General features: G+C 45.2%; 1 protein-coding gene across 1 annotated transcript in view; it reads left to right on the top strand.

Annotated features, from left to right (window-relative positions):
• top3a (DNA topoisomerase III alpha) overlaps positions 1 to 12,729 on the top strand; it is a gene marked incomplete at its 5' end in the record, with an annotated part of 24,000 nt that extends 11,271 nt beyond the window's left edge. Inside the window, 8 exons of the mRNA XM_083650179.1 lie at positions 1 to 39; positions 869 to 998; positions 1,796 to 1,909; positions 2,065 to 2,230; positions 2,854 to 3,000; positions 3,904 to 4,026; positions 7,205 to 8,040; positions 12,460 to 12,729. The exon at positions 1 to 39 is cut by the window's left edge and continues 147 nt beyond it. Coding sequence (XP_083506305.1) covers positions 1 to 39; positions 869 to 998; positions 1,796 to 1,909; positions 2,065 to 2,230; positions 2,854 to 3,000; positions 3,904 to 4,026; positions 7,205 to 8,040; positions 12,460 to 12,641 — 1,737 coding nt within the window. The 3' untranslated portion in view covers positions 12,642 to 12,729. The remainder of the gene's footprint in view (positions 40 to 868; positions 999 to 1,795; positions 1,910 to 2,064; positions 2,231 to 2,853; positions 3,001 to 3,903; positions 4,027 to 7,204; positions 8,041 to 12,459) is intronic.
• Between the last annotated feature and the right edge of the window lie 3,625 nt (positions 12,730 to 16,354).

Genomic DNA, 16,354 nt, shown 5'->3' with positions numbered 1-16,354 from the left:
TACCTGGATGTTTACCCCTATGACAGGTGGAGCGCCAAGGTAGGTGTGTGTGTGTGTGTGTGTGTGTGTGTGTGCGCGTGTGCGTGTGCGTGCGTGTGCGTGTGTGCGTGCTGAGATGGATAACAATGCAGATGAGATCAGGCAACACGCAATCTCTGATATACGTTGTGTGTGCCAGGTAGGGGTGTCACGATACACTAATTTCACTATACGATACGATACACGATATTGGGTTCACGATAACGATACGATACGATAATTTATCAATATTTTTTTTAACAAAAGTAAATAATTTTTATGTATTTATTCATCATTTATTTAACCATGTGAGTCCCGTTGAAATCGAAACCTCTTTTCAAGGGAGCCCTGGGAAAATACTGGAAAAATAGTCTTTCATTTGAAATACACAAAATACAAAACAAATGCTGTTTTTGGAAATTGTTATTATAATAACTAGAAAACAACATGGAAGATAATGCTTCTCTTGCAATAGAATGTGTCACACTGTCACAAACTAAATGTTTGTTGCATGGTGAAAGAAAAATAAAGTATACAATCTATTTCTTAAATAACTCATGCTCAACGGTCCCTAAACTTATGTAATCTTATGTACCCCTTGAGCTGTTTTGCCATGCCAGTAGTAGTCTACCCCCTCACTCATGCGTGTTGATTCTGCTAAATTTGTTCTATTATTATTCAGGAGCAATTTCTTTTTCTTTTGTTTTTTTATGATATCATTTTTTTCTGACGATACGCATATCGTGACGTTTCGATATCGCGATATATCGTGCAACGAAATATCGTGACACCCCTAGTGCCAGGTGATTCTGGTTCATCTTCAGCTGTGTGATATACGTTGTGTGTGCAGGTGATTCCAGTCTATGAGCAGGGCTCCCAGTTCCAGCCCTCGGCTATAGAGATGGTGGACGGCCAGACGAGTCCTCCTCAGCTGCTCACTGAAGCCGACCTCATATCGCTGATGGAGAAACACGGCATAGGTACAGACACACGCACATGAAGAGGCTATATCAGGGTTGGGCAACTGACCCACACAGATTTGGGTGCTCTAACCTAACATACGCTAACCAAAAACATCCGGCGTTTAGGTTAGACCACCCAAATCTGTGTTTTTATATTACTGTACATCCCAGAACATGGCGCTAATGGGGTTAGCATTGTCCATCCACATACAGTTTAACGTTAGCATTTGAGCTATACCCAGGATGCACATTGCACATGCAACATTACTAATCTGATTAATATGACATATTTGGGTGATGTACCCCATCAAATTGCTGTAGCGGGCTGTTTTAAAGCTAGAGCAAAGTGTCTGGTGTCATCTGAATGCAAGAATTACTACATTTATATGAAAAATATAAATGTTTGTGTAATAAACTTTGATTACCAGTCCTTTTCATCAAATTAGTAGCTATAATTGGGAGTGATGGTGTTACAGTATAAAGCTACTGGTGGAAGTGCACGGTCACAATCTGGCCCTCTGGTAGCGAGGACATTTTTTTGTGGCCCTCTCTAACATCAAAGTTGCCCATCCCTGGTCTATATGAAGAGAGTCACACAACTTAATTTGGCATGACGTTGTGATCTTGATTACAAAGGTTTGTTACCCAGTAACCGATATCAAGTGATACCATGTGCTGTTCTGTGTCCCGATTTGTTGTTTAACAGTTTTAAGTGTTATATTGTTACATGTCTAATGCATGTATGTATGCATGTATGTATGTATGTATGTATGTATGTATGTATGTATGTATGTATGTATGTATGTATGTTACAGGCACAGATGCAACCCACGCTGAGCACATTGAGACCATTAAGAGCCGCATGTATGTGGGCTTGACTGCTGACCAGAGGTTCCTCCCTGGAGAACTGGGCATGGGCCTGGTGGAGGGTGTGTACAGGGCTACACTGTGTACTGGAACATACAAATTGACACAGTTACTACTCGCACTTTGTTATTCAACTCTCCTACTCCCCTTCCTCCTGTCACTCAGCCAAACATCTGACATCTTCTACTATAACTCCGCTGGGTGTGTGGGTGTGTAGGTTATAACTCCATGGGCTATGAGATGTCCAAACCCAACCTGCGCGCCGAGCTGGAGGCGGACCTCAAGCTGGTGTCGGAGGGAAGGAAGGACAAAGAGCGCGTGCTGCAGCACCACATCCTGAAATACAAGACGGTCTTCATTGAGTCTGTCAGGAAGGCCAAAAAGTGAGTTCTGCTCCACCTTATTGGGTGTTCACGCCCACGGAGCGGCCCTTTCCACGGCCGCTCCGCTCCAGACCGCTCCCCGCTCCATACATATTTCACCCGCTCCCACTCACCCCTCCGTTCCGCTCAAAAAGATCAAAAGGCCTGGGCGTTTTAATTTGCGTTTAAACGTATGGGCAATGGGCATTGCTCACTACAAATAACATGAGCTCAGCAGAGTCGGCTGCATGTTCGTTGTCACAAAAACGTTCTGTCTGTCTTCAGTCAGGGTCCATGAGTCTCTTCCTTCTCGTCTCGCAGCACCTTGGTGGGCGTGCACATGGCCACGCACCGATGCATTCTGGTTCCAACGTGTTGTGATCGAAACTGGAGCGGGACTGAGCGGGCGATCGGTGCCGCTCCAACTTTCCCCCCGCTCCACTCCAAGCTCCGCTCACATGCTCTGGTTCCTGCTGCACCTGAACGAGCAGCATCAACTCATAAATAATTAAGCGCTAACCTTTTGTGCATTGAAGCGCCTAACGCTGACCAGTGAGTTCCACCTGCCCTGTAAACACTGTTGGTTGTTGGATTTGTCAAGTCGCCGTGAGACTGGTTTGGTTGAAGTATTTTTTGTCTCTCAGGTTAGATGAAGCCCTGTCTGTGTATCTGGGCGCAGCTCAGGAGTTCACCGAGCTGGAGCAGCAGGACATGGAGATGCCCCTCCCGGTCCGGAAGTGTCCTCACTGCGGCCGGGACATGGTGCTGAAGAAGAAGAGGGAGGGGAACAGGTGAGACCAGCCAGGCAAAGCGATGGCACTTCCAACTTCACTGCTGCTTTTCTTTCTGTTTCACAATTTTCACAACACATCACTTTCAGATGAATATGGCTAATTCTCTCTTGTTCCCTCTCTCTGTCCCACTCCTTCCTTTCCTTCCCTCTGTGTCTCTGTCCCACTCCTTCCTTTCCTTCCCTCTGTGTCTCTGTCCCTCTCTCTGTCCCTCTCCTTCCTTTCCTTCCCTCTGTGTCTCTGTCCCTTTCCTTCCCTCTGTGTCTCTGTCCCTCTCTCTGTCCCACTCCTTCCTTTCCTTCCCTCTGTGTCTCTGTCCCTTTCCTTCCTTTCCTTCCCTCTGTGTCTCTGTCCCTTTCCTTCCTTTCCTTCCCTCTGTGTCTCTGTCCCACTCCTTCCTTTCCTTCCCTCTGTGTCTCTGTCCCACTCCTTCCTTTCCTTCCCTCTGTGTCTCTGTCCCACTCCTTCCTTTCCTTCCCTCTGTGTCTCTGTCCCTTTCCTTCCCTCTGTGTCTCTGTCCCTTTCCTTCCCTCTGTGTCTCTGTCCCACTCCTTCCTTTCCTTCCCTCTGTGTCTCTGTCCCACTCCTTCCTTTCCTTCCCTCTGTGTCTCTGTCCCACTCCTTCCTTTCCTTCCCTCTGTGTCTGTCCCACTCCTTCCTTTCCTTCCCTCTGTGTCTCTGTCCCTCTCCTTCCTTTCCTTCCCTCTGTGTCTCTGTCCCTTTCCTTCCCTCTGTGTCTCTGTCCCACTCCTTCCTTTCCTTCCCTCTGTGTCTCTGTCCCTTTCCTTCCCTCTGTGTCTCTGTCCCACTCCTTCCTTTCCTTCCCTCTGTGTCTCTGTCCCTCTCTCTGTCCCTCTCCTTCCTTTCCTTCCCTCTGTGTCTCTGTCGTCCACCCTCTCACAGTAAGTTCCTGTCCTGCGTGGGCTACCCGGCCTGTAAGACTGCAGTGTGGTTCCCTGACACCGTGCTGGAGGTCCACAGGGATGAGAGCGTCTGTCCCACCTGCCAGCCTCGTCCCATTCACATGTGAGTCTGAACCCAGACAGACAGCGGAGAAACACAAGCAACACTTTGCAGAAGTTTAGTGTTGTGTAGTTTGTGTAGTGTTGTGTGTTTAGGTTTGTGTAGAGCAGTGTAACAGGCAGCCAGACAGCAGCTTGTGTTGTGTAGTTTGTGTAGGGTTGTGTGTTTAGTTTTGTGTAGAGCAGTGTAACAGGCAGCAGCTTGTGTTGTGTAGTTTGTGTAGGGTTGTGTGTTTAGTTTTGTGTAGAGCAGTGTAACAGGCAGCAGCTTGTGTTGTGTAGTTTGTGTAGTGTTGTGTGTTTAGTTTTGTGTAGAGCAGTGTAACAGGCAGCAGCTTGTGTTGTGTAGTTTGTGTAGTGTTGTGTGTTTAGTTTTGTGTAGAGCAGTGTAACAGGCAGCAGCTTGTGTTGTGTAGTTTGTGTAGTGTTGTGTGTTTAGTTTTGTGTAGAGCAGTGTAACAGGCAGCAGCTTGTGTTGTGTAGTTTGTGTAGTGTTGTGTGTTTAGTTTTGTGTAGAGCAGTGTAACAGGCAGCAGCTTGTGTTGTGTAGTTTGTGTAGTGTTGTGTGTTTAGTTTTGTGTAGAGCAGTGTAACAGGCAGCAGCTTGTGTTGTGTAGTTTGTGTAGGGTTGTGTGTTTAGTTTTGTGTAGAGCAGTGTAACAGGCAGCAGCTTGTGTTGTGTAGTTTGTGTAGGGTTGTGTGTTTAGTTTTGTGTAGAGCAGTGTAACAGGCAGCAGCTTGTGTTGTGTAGTTTGTGTAGGGTTGTGTGTTTAGTTTTGTGTAGAGCAGTGTAACAGGCAGCAGCTTGTGTTGTGTAGTTTGTGTAGGGTTGTGTGTTTAGTTTTGTGTAGAGCAGTGTAACAGGCAGCAGCTTGTGTTGTGTAGTTTGTGTAGGGTTGTGTGTTTAGTTTTGTGTAGAGCAGTGTAACAGGCAGCAGCTTGTGTTGTGTAGTTTGTGTAGGGTTGTGTGTTTAGTTTTGTGTAGAGCAGTGTAACAGGCAGCAGCTTGTGTTGTGTAGTTTGTGTAGGGTTGTGTGTTTAGTTTTGTGTAGAGCAGTGTAACAGGCAGCAGCTTGTGTTGTGTAGTTTGTGTAGGGTTGTGTGTTTAGTTTTGTGTAGAGCAGTGTAACAGGCAGCAGCTTGTGTTGTGTAGTTTGTGTAGGGTTGTGTGTTTAGTTTTGTGTAGAGCAGTGTAACAGGCAGCAGCTTGTGTTGTGTAGTTTGTGTAGGGTTGTGTGTTTAGTTTTGTGTAGAGCAGTGTAACAGGCAGCAGCTTGTGTTGTGTAGTTTGTGTAGGGTTGTGTGTTTAGTTTTGTGTAGAGCAGTGTAACAGGCAGCAGCTTGTGTTGTGTAGTTTGTGTAGGGTTGTGTGTTTAGTTTTGTGTAGAGCAGTGTAACAGGCAGCAGCTTGTGTTGTGTAGTTTGTGTAGGGTTGTGTGTTTAGTTTTGTGTAGAGCAGTGTAACAGGCAGCAGCTTGTGTTGTGTAGTTTGTGTAGGGTTGTGTGTTTAGTTTTGTGTAGAGCAGTGTAACAGGCAGCAGCTTGTGTTGTGTAGTTTGTGTAGGGTTGTGTGTTTAGTTTTGTGTAGAGCAGTGTAACATGCAGCCAGACAGCAGAGAATTTCCTTTGCTTTCTGTTTATTTGCTTTCTGTGTGAGAGAGAGAGTACTACGGTGGCCAGCAGGGACAAAGTTTGAACAGAAGTTGATATAACCAGGACATTCAATTGTTATTGTCTCAAGTAGTTCCTTGTCGGTGTGGTAAGGTGACCCTCATTGGTTTGATTTTTTTTACTGGCATTTTGTTTTCAATGGTGTGTATTTCAGACCCTGTTTGTCAAGAACTAACTGAGAATGTCTGGTCTTTCATTGATAGATGGCTTGCTGTTACTATTGGGTTTTTGAATGGATTTAATTATTTGTGAATTTACCTCAGTTGTGCGCTGGCTTCCAGATGCTTTGGGTCAGAGATTCTTAGGTGGTTTTGGCCCTGAGCAGTAACTGCAAACCACTGGCTCAGATCATTGCCTTTAGTCAGAACTGACACATCAGAAGTAAACATACATATTGCATATTTAACATATGCCATTCAGTGGACACTGCTATGCATAGTTCCTGGTATCAATATGACTTCATGCATTTGTAGTATGGGTGTCCCCAGTAGGCATCACCAGGGGTTCCGCTCCACACACTGAAGAACTGCTTTGTACTCCAGCTGAAGCTCAGCAGCTTCACCAGTGTAAGAACCTGTCAAAATTCTGTAACAGTGGGCGTTAACCCCTTGAGCACGTGCCTCAGTTCAGTCCAAATATAGGGCGAGCTCGCTAGCAAGCGAGCCAAAGTGCACCACATCAACAGCTGTTACCATAGCGACCAATCTGGTGCAGAGCTCAAAGTTGAACTACTTATTCTAAAACAGTGTCAGATTTTTTTTTTTTTTTTTTTTTACCAGATTGCACACAGCAGTTTTAGCCTGTTGGATAATTTGTCCAAATCAACTTCAGATACTGCGAGCAGAAGATATTTTCAGCAGTGGTGGTGTTTCTTACTGCTGCAGCCCAGCTGGTCGCCAAGGCAACTTGCTGAATTTTCCCAACTGCCCGATGAGACTCTGCAGACGTTTGTCTTACAGACGGGCATTTTGGACAAGTAGATTCATTCAACCACTTTTTGACCTTCTATGGTCATCTGTTAAATAATGGTAGTATATTAAAAAAAAAGTTATTTTGAATGCCTATTGGTTATTAATGCCTATTTCCATTTTCCAAGGTAAATTCCTTAGTTGTTGAAAAGGTTAAAATATAGCCTAATCCAAATTTTCAGTCTAAAAAATGCTTTGGTGCTTTTTATTTAGTTTGAAGAATTTGGAAAAAGATTGATAATGGTTGAAAATGTGACAAATCAAGTTGTGTAAAAGGTCACAGAGAGAAGTGGCGGAGCGTCATCTCCAATTATGTCAGGCTGGAAGATGGCAGACACACCACAGAGGCACATGGATTTTATTTGAAATTGGAATAATTAATTGAATTGAAAATTGAAAATGAATTTGCAACCAGATTAGTACAGTGCAGCTCAGCCCAGCTCTTTTTTTTTTTAAGTTGATTTCAGTTGGATGGAACTAGCAGCATCATTGAGTTCCAACACTGTTTAACATTGGTCCCCCTGCCTGTTCCGTGCTCCTCAGGTTGAAATTGAAGTTCCGTAGGGGCAGCCTCCCTCCCATGATGCCTTTGGAGTTTGTTGGCTGCATCGGTGGATGTGACGAGACGCTGAGAGAGGTGCTGGACCTGAAATACCTCCGAGGAGGGGGCGGAGGAGGAGGAGCAGGGGGCGGAGGAGGAGGAGCAGGGGGAGGGGGAGGAGGAGCAGGGGGAGGAGGAAGAGGGGGAGGGGGCAGAGGAGCAGGCGGAGGGGGAGGAGGAGCAGGGGGAGGGGGCGGGGGAGGAGGAAGAGGGGGCAGAGGAGGGGGAGGAAGAGGGGATCCACGTCCACCGGCCCCCAGGCCCCCGAGAGCAGAGCCGCCCAGAGCCTCAAGTTCCAACCCCCGTCCTTCCCTTCCGCCTCCTCCCCCGTCTTGGGGCCCCCAGCCGCAGAGCCGGTCTCCACTAGGTGGCGGCAGTGACCCCAGCGGCGACGTCGTCGTGTGTAACTGCGGCCAGGATGCCATCGTCCTCACCGTGCGCAAGGACGGCCCCAACCAAGGCCGCCAGTTCTACAAGTGCAACAGCGGGAACTGTAACTTCTTCCTGTGGGCGGACCAGCCGAGCGAGCAGGGGCCGCCCCCGGCGCAGCAGAGGACCTCCCACCCCCCCGGGAACGCCCCGGGAGGCGACAGGTGGAGAGGAGGCGATGTGGGGGGAGCTTCGGGACAGACGATGTGCAACTGTAACGAGGGGGCAGTGATGCGCACGGTGCAGAAGGACGGGCCGAACAAAGGCCGGACGTTCCATACCTGCGGGAGACCGAGGGACCAGCAGTGTGGTTTCTTCCAGTGGGCCGATGAGAACGTGCCTCCAGAGGGTAAGACAGACACACACACACACACACATGTCAGGGTGGCAACACTTTACTCACCCGCTCAAATCTTGCTCAAAAGTTTTGATCACTTTGAAGCCTCATGTGAAAGTCTCAAAGCCGTTAATACGTTTTTGAGATATATATTTTTTTCTTTTTTTGATCAATTTTTTATTGATTTAAATGTGTCAACATAACAAAGGAGAAAAACCACAAAGATCTACAAAAACCCTATACATACACACACATACACAAACAGATTCACTCAGAAGAACATATCCCCCCTCCCTGCAGGACCCCCCCCCCCACCCACAAACCCACTATACAGCTGGCAGTATAGATGTGTCCTTCAGCATGTACAAAACTCCACCATCACAGAACCCATTTTGAACAGATCATATCGACACAGGCAGCTATTGAGATATCCTGTGGACAAACAGGCAAAAACATGACCTCCCGCGCCGAAATGAAGGCAAAAGGCAACTCATTTCTGACTCATTTCTGTAGTAAAAAAAAATGGAAAAACACATTTGCTGCATTGGTACAGCTCTTATAGTCCAAGCTGTTTATGATTCCACTCATCACATTCTAGAGCATGCACAAAATGAATTAGCCTTCACCTGACGTCCACTGATTGGTGCATGTAGTAACAATGTAAGGCAAAGACAAAAAAATCAGACTTCAAGGATTTTCCTTTTTTTATTGAAACAAAGATGGATACAAAATGGGCAGAAATAAATGACAGCCATAGCCCATAAAAAGGAATTTGCTCATCAGTAGACCGGCCCTGGTGGTTGCATGGGCAGTTTCAGTGCTGGTAAGTAACGTTAAATGAGAGCTGTGACGCACAAAACTATCACTAATGTTAACTGTCCTTGTCTGCGAAAATAAGTAATAATAATGAATGTTGATGCATAATGAATCATGTTGGACTACTATTGAAAAATAAATGCAAGTCGATTACCAATGGCATCGATTGAAGCTTCGAAGCATTTGGGTCAGCCCTACTATGAGCATTCACATAAAAGGGGCGGGCTTTGTAACAAACAACCAATCACCTTCAGCCTGGAGAAGGGACATTTGTTTGTTGCAGTGGCAAAAATGGCAATAGGATTCAGCAGGAGGGAAATATATATAGAATGATAAGCACACAACTAAAATTGCAATAAAAAATACAAAATAAAACATTGAAAACAATAGACTATAAATGCTTATGTTGTTATGACCATTTCAACTGGCAAGAACAAAGTAGGAAGTTTGAGAAGTACCAGGGCACTGCCAAGGTGGCCTTAGGGATCTCAGGGCATCACGGCCAGAGGGAGGGGCAACAGAGGCCATGGCCTCCATCTAATTCCCACCCTGGCTGTGAATTGAGAAATACTGTAAGCTGAAAGTTCACCATCACCGTAACACTTGGGAAGTTGAATTTCAAGTTCAGCATTAATAAATGTGACCTTTTTTTGTCTTAGATTTGGCTTTGTGTGTTATTGCAATTTAAAACTACATAATGTTATATTATATTGCTTGTTATATTGCTATATTCGGCTTAGCACACTGCGGACTGGAGTAGATCCTTAAATCCCTCTTTGTAGAGAATCGATTCTTGAATCGAGAATCGTCGGAATTGAGAATCGTTTCTTGATTCTTGCATCGAGAATCGTCGGAATCGAGGATCGATTGTGGAATTGTCTCGTGACCCCAGGAATCGGAATCGGATCGGATCAGATCGGATCGTGTCTTAGCCGGATCGGAGCACCCCCAGAAAGAAATGGGTTACTAACATTTACAGTACGTTTATTCTCCCAAGAAGCTCAAACTGTCATAATGAATTCATGGGTCACATATGTGAGCAATACAAAAACATGATACCATCACAGGGCCAATGTAATCTCCATCTTGTTTGTTTTCGTTGTGTTTTCATCACTTTTTGGCTTCAGCTAGTGGAGATGACAGATGTGTTCATCTGGAGACTGAGCAGACACTCTACGGTGAACTGATGACATTTTGAACACAATCGTCATGAAGGCAAAAACAAGGAAAATCAACTGAAATGTAAAGGAATCCTCCTTAAAGGCTGAAGTGTAAAGGAATCCTCCTTAAAGGCAAAGCGGAGAGCAGCTCCTCATTGATTGGGTTTTGTGTCGTCTCTCTTCTCCGAGTCTGAGTCATGCTCCCCCAGGCCCAGCTGATGATGACAATATGGCTGCAGTCTGTTGCACAAATCACTCTCGGGAATCCTGTGAAGAAATATCACCGCGCTTAATGTGAAACAATAAACTGTTGTTCATTATTGATCACTATAGTCAACTAATGTAAGATAGCTGTTTGATAGAAGCCCTCTTTAATGGTGTAGAAACGCTTACAGACATGTATCATATCTCTGATCTAATCAGTGGGTAAAGCAGAGTGGTTCTGCCAGTCCTCCAAACAGTCTCCCTTCTTACTGTGTTAATTCAATAGTATCCTCCTGTGCTGTTATCTTTATTCACTTGTTTTCATTCACATCGGGTTTTGTCATAATGGCATTTTTCCAGAGGGACTTGATCGGTGACGGGGCGTGTTTTTATATGTTCTGGTCTGATAGCCTGAACATCACCTGCTCTGGAGGTTAGCCGTACAGCCTCAGTTACCATAGCGATGGATGACACCTGAGCCGTTAAAAACGTACGCGAGAAACATGCTTCAACGTCGGCCTCGACTTTAGGTTGGAAGTTGGAACATTGCCGGTGGCAGCTAGACATACATACTCCACTACACCAATCAGCCAGATGGTGGCACTATAACAAGATAGCTCAAGATCTCTATCTATCTATTAATATATATATCTCTCCTACAAAGTGTATCCAATCACAACAAAGTTTTGCACACATGCACAGCATGTATGGACTTCCTAGATTTCGGCCCACAGGTTTGAAAATCCAAACCTTTTGGCCGTGGCGCACAAATGAAGTTAACAGCCAAGACCTGCAGATAAGCGAGTTGTGATTCCTAAGCACTTGATACTAGAGCAGAAAACATTTCACATCCAGAGATGGACCCAGAAGTGTGTCAGACCCATGGGGGCAGTCTGGCTTGGTTGCATTGAGGCCAAAAACTGCAGTTCCTCGAATGGCCGAGTGGTTAAGGCCAAGGGCGAGTCAATCCCCATTCAGCCCCATGTTAAAATGCCCAACTTTACAGCAGAAATAAATATGTTTACAGCCTGGTTCAAAAGACAGTTTTGGTCTCTAGAGCTAATTTCACCTTTCAGGACAACTGTACCTTTTGTTTAGAGTTTAGAGTTTAGAGTACCGTTTGGGGTCAAATAGACCATAAGAAAGATTGTTTTAGGGGTGATTGATAAGTCGTCTATCCAGTGATCGTGCAGCTCACCGATCACAGACCAATAGCAGGCGGCTCTGTGGGAAACGCCTCCTCGTCTCGTGCGAGCTGTGCGAGAATCAAGATGGCAGCAGCCAAAATGCCAAACTAGAGGCTTCAAAACAGTGGGTGACGTGGCACGCATTGCGTCCATCTCGTGTTACAGTGTACTCTCAGAGAGCACATGGTCACGCTCCATAGCTCCATCACAGACCAGCAGCATCACCTTTTATTTCTCCATCCTACAGAGTTGACTCAATCTCCACCTTATTTCAACTGCCTGCATCATCTTGTCACACAAGTTCATGTATCCCGCAAACTTTGACGTCCACACAGGAAGGGAGGCGTAAATCCTTAATGCCTCAAATGTTCACGCACCCAAACCTCACATCAACGTATGCTGAGGGCTTCAAAACATGTCAGTGCACTCTATACATTTACCATATGGCCAAATATCAGGCATCATTTCACCTGCAGAACTTTCACCAATTCACTGAAATGTTGTGTCTTTGAGATGTACCACTTTTTTCCACAATGATGAATCAAGCTTATATTCTCAGCATCAAATCAGGCCTGATGAATCAAGCGTATATTCTCTCTTTGCACCTGGGTAATGTAGCGGTAGATTCCCTGCCTACCAACACGAGGGTCGCAGGTTGAATTGGCCAAGTACAACTGGGGAGAAAACGGGCCAAATCTGCGAAAACCAAATGAAAGAAAGTCTCTCTTTGTCTGCATTGACTTATATCCATTGTTGCACTGTGGAGCATCATGTGACAAATGTTTATGAAACAGCGTTGTGTAAATATATTTGACTTGACTCAATAAACACACCTAATCGGACGCGCATACAGAGCAGACGAGATGCACACACACAGATGAAACATCACCTCCATGCTTATTTCATAAAGAAAAGCCGTCACGACTCGAACATTCCCACTTCAGTTATTCATCTACAAAGATGACAAACTGTACGATACCACTGCACATAAATACATCTCTACTTTTCCTTTTACACTCACCTCAGCATCACATATTGTGTTTGCCCTCTTCTGATCTCTGCAGGCTCCAGCGGCCTTGGCGGCGGGTTCGGTGGATTTAGCGGCGGCGGTGTAGACGAAGGCAGGAAGGGGAGGAAGACAACAGGAGGTCCCGCCCCCAACAAACCCCCCGCCCCGAAGAAACCGCGAACCTGCGGCATCTGCCACATGCCCGGACACACCCGAGTCACCTGTCCCCAGCGGTGACGCCTGCCGACGGTTAGAGACACGCTCTTATGGTGAAGTTCCGCTGGAGCTTGTGGAACTTTGGGGGAGGAGGGGGGTATCGTTACCTGGTTTTTTTTTATCGTTATTGACTGCGACTTCCATACCACAATAACAGCCTAAAAGTCTGCAATCGCATTTTGCAAATGTGCACTAACTCAGGTTATAAGGGCTTCGCCAGCAGGTCGAGAGCTTTAGGTGGACTTGTTCACTTGACACCAACATCCGACTGAGTCCCATTATCCTTTCTGTCAAGTTACAGGTTGTAACCTAAGCACTGCGTTGATGCTTTGAGCACAAGATGCATGCAAACATCTGGACTTTAAACAAAGTAAGCTCTCCTGGGTTAACTTCTGGACCTGTGAAGACCTGTCAGACGCTGGTGACACGAAGACGATTCCGTCCTCGAAGCCTTAAAGCATAGAACAGCATTCTAAAATGGAGCGTGTGCAGCAACAGTAATCCCTACACCAGTTGTTCTCAAAGTGGGGTCCGGGGACCCCCAGGGGTCCTTGAAGGGGTTCCAGGGGGTCCCCAGCAAAAAGGTGAATAATTTATTTTCACTATAATTCCATCCATAAGACAACAGAATATATGACTATTTTGGTCATGGGTTTCACATGCTTTCTTTAATAAAACATAAAAAGCAAAAAATCTCATCAGATGAGGGACCCTGGGACAAACTCTTATCAAATGGGGGTCCATGGTCTAATCTGTGTGAGTTTAGGGGTCCTTGGAAAAAGTTTGAGAATCACTGCCCTACACAACCTCTGCTTTGAACCCTGACGCCCTCCGATGGCCGCGGGCGGACAGAACGCTCTGGGTGCAAGATGAGATGAGCTGCACATCCAACAGCTGGTAGTGCTGATAAAAAGAAATACACATGTATTAAAAAAAAAAAATACATACTGTATGTAAGCGAATATGTTGATAATTTTCATCATCTCCACTAAGACATGGTATTTGGCTTTATCCAGTATAGCATTTTATACTTGTTGAGCTGTTTTGCTGCTGTCAGTCTGTTGCCGTTGAAGGGAACTGCAAAAATATTTTGTTAGCTTTTCTCAATTGTATATAAGAAGTTCAAATAAATGTTGACTGTTTTGTTTCCCTCGTGCAAACTTGAGGATTTCAATTTTAATATTGATAAATGATGATAATAAATCTTAATTTAACTGGGCATGGTTGATCTTCACTTTCATGGGCATAGGAGGAAGAAAAAGGTTGACCAAGTTTATTTTTCTCCTTGTTGGTTGGGTGTTTTTCGCCTGTTTTTACTTATAGAGCAATTACATAGAGAAGCCTTTCCCGCTAATACAATTTAATTAAAGTATATGGTAAAGTTAGTCCTATATAATTGTTACATTATGTCAGTGGTGAGTCATGCTTCCTATGTAAATGGGACTGCCCGGTTTTCGAAATGGCAGTGAAATAGATTAACAGCATAGTTTGAGACAATAATGCATCAAATTTTGTTTCACCCCATTAAAGGATTATTGCGGGCTATGATGGCAACTCTTAACGTTTCATGAAATATTACCAGAAGAAACGTAATACATGCAGTGATCAGAAATGTCATTTAGCCCTATAGGCAAAGTCACACAAAGTTAGTGCTGTGCTGCAGCATTTGGTTTCACAGCAGGTATTAAAGTGTTGCAGCCTGGAGGAATGGCGGAGCGGAACCGCTGCTTGATTCCCAGAAGTGCGGCCCCTGTTCCCCGGTAAAGTGCGAGCCTCTCAGGAAGACATAAAAAACGGGCTGGATTCCCGGTAAAGGCTTCCATCCGCCCTAGTGGTTTGTGTTGATATTCCAGAGAAATAGCTGTGATCTGATCCCCTTCTTACTGGCACGTTTGTGAGTCATCCGTGAGTCATAACATGTGGGTGGGAATGAACGGCGTGATCTATCTGTCCTTCCGCGTTGTTTGCTCTCCATCCTCGGCTACATTAGCCACTAGTATCTGGGCAGATAAAAGTCATGTGATTGTCGACACTCTTTTCTCAATTGTAGCGATAACCTGCCCATGTAAAAATAAATAAATATCAACCCCCTGTTCAATTTTAGGACAGCCGACACAAATACCGCATTCCCTATAGTAATTAGGAGTAGGACTAGCGTTACCATAGGAGGTAAACGCACTATTGAGTACCGCACATACATTATGCGTATAGGACCATGAACTTTAGACGACAGTGCATCGATTTGATCACTATAAACTCACTACTACTGATTACCAGACAGGCCACTATAATAATCAGATGCTATTGTAACAGTAGAATAGACCCTATAGGAATTATATGAATATGATCAACATTATTATGCACTATAAGATCACATATAAACTCACTATTGAGTGCACACGGGCGCACTAGGCCAAGCCACTATGGATTATCATTGGAAGGGATTCCTCCGGCCGCCGCTCAAAAAGTTGCAGTGGGGCATTCAGACAGTAAAAGAGAGTGGGGTCGCACGCAGTCACGGGTCAACCCTGACCTGCTTATCAACACTCCCTCTCATCATCATCATCCAGCTTTTCAACGGTCGCCGTAGAAACGGTTACCATGACACCCGGTGCCCGTAAGTGATGCAAGTGACTTGTTCCAGGTGCAGAGAACGGACCATAGTCCGTGTGCACGGATTGCATGTATTGTGTGTGTGTGCGCGCGTGTGTGTGTGTGTGTGTGTGTGTGTGTGTGTGTGTGTGTGAGAGAGAGAGAGAGAGAGTTGGTGGGCGTGGAGAGTTTTGGTGCATAAGTAAAGTGATATGTGCGAGCTTCAATGGAAGATAATAGGAATCTGGCTCACGACCCTTTTCCCACAGAGGATCATTATTTCAACCCTGGGGGCTCTTGTTGTAATAGTAGCACAAGTAAAGTTTAGTGCTACAATAAATCAATCGATTAGTTGTTGTAAACTATCACCAGCAATTCTGATAAGCGATTAATTGGTTTGAGTATATTTTATTTTTAAGGTGGAAAAAGTCAAAATTCTCTGATTCCAGCATCTTAAAATAATGTGAATATTTTCTGGTTTCTTTACTCCTCTGTGACAGTAAACTGAAAATCTATGGGTTGTGGACAAGACAAGAACATTTTTGAGGACGTCATCTTGGGCTTGGGGAAACACTGAGCTGCAACATTTTTCACAATTTTCTGACATTTTATAGACTAAACAACTAATCGATTAGGCTAATTTAGAAAATAATCAAAAGATTAATTGACAATGAAAATAATCATTAGTTGCAGCCCTAATAAAGTTATATAGCTGTGTGTGTGTGTGTGTGTGTGTGTGTGTGTGTGTGTGTGTGTGTGTGTGTGTGTGTGTGTGTGTGTGTGTGTGTGTAGGTGTGTGTAGGTGTGTGTGCACGTGTGTGTGTGTGTGTGTGTGTGTGTGTGTGTGTGTGTGTGTGTGTGTGTGTGTGTGTGTGTGTGTGTGTGTGCGCGCGTGTGCGTGCGTGCGCGCGTGCACACACTATGGATCACTGTCTGATTACAACACCAACACAGTTCTAGGGTTTGGATTGTAGTAGCCTGGGTAAACCCAGCCGCCACGTGACCTGCTCTCAGTCACTACCTTGTGACTGTAAGCAAGGTATGCCTGAGAGCAGGTCACTGGGGGCTGGGTTTACCCAGGCTAGGATTGTAGGCCTAGATGCAGACTTCTATCAAATAAATATAAAATGCCAGCATTATCA

The sequence above is a fragment of the Poromitra crassiceps genome (assembly GCF_964638095.1).
Source record: "Poromitra crassiceps genome assembly, chromosome: 13".
NCBI lineage: Eukaryota > Metazoa > Chordata > Actinopteri > Beryciformes > Melamphaidae > Poromitra > Poromitra crassiceps.
Note: the sequence above shows the minus strand (reverse complement) of the source record. Positions and strands in the feature narration are given on the sequence as shown.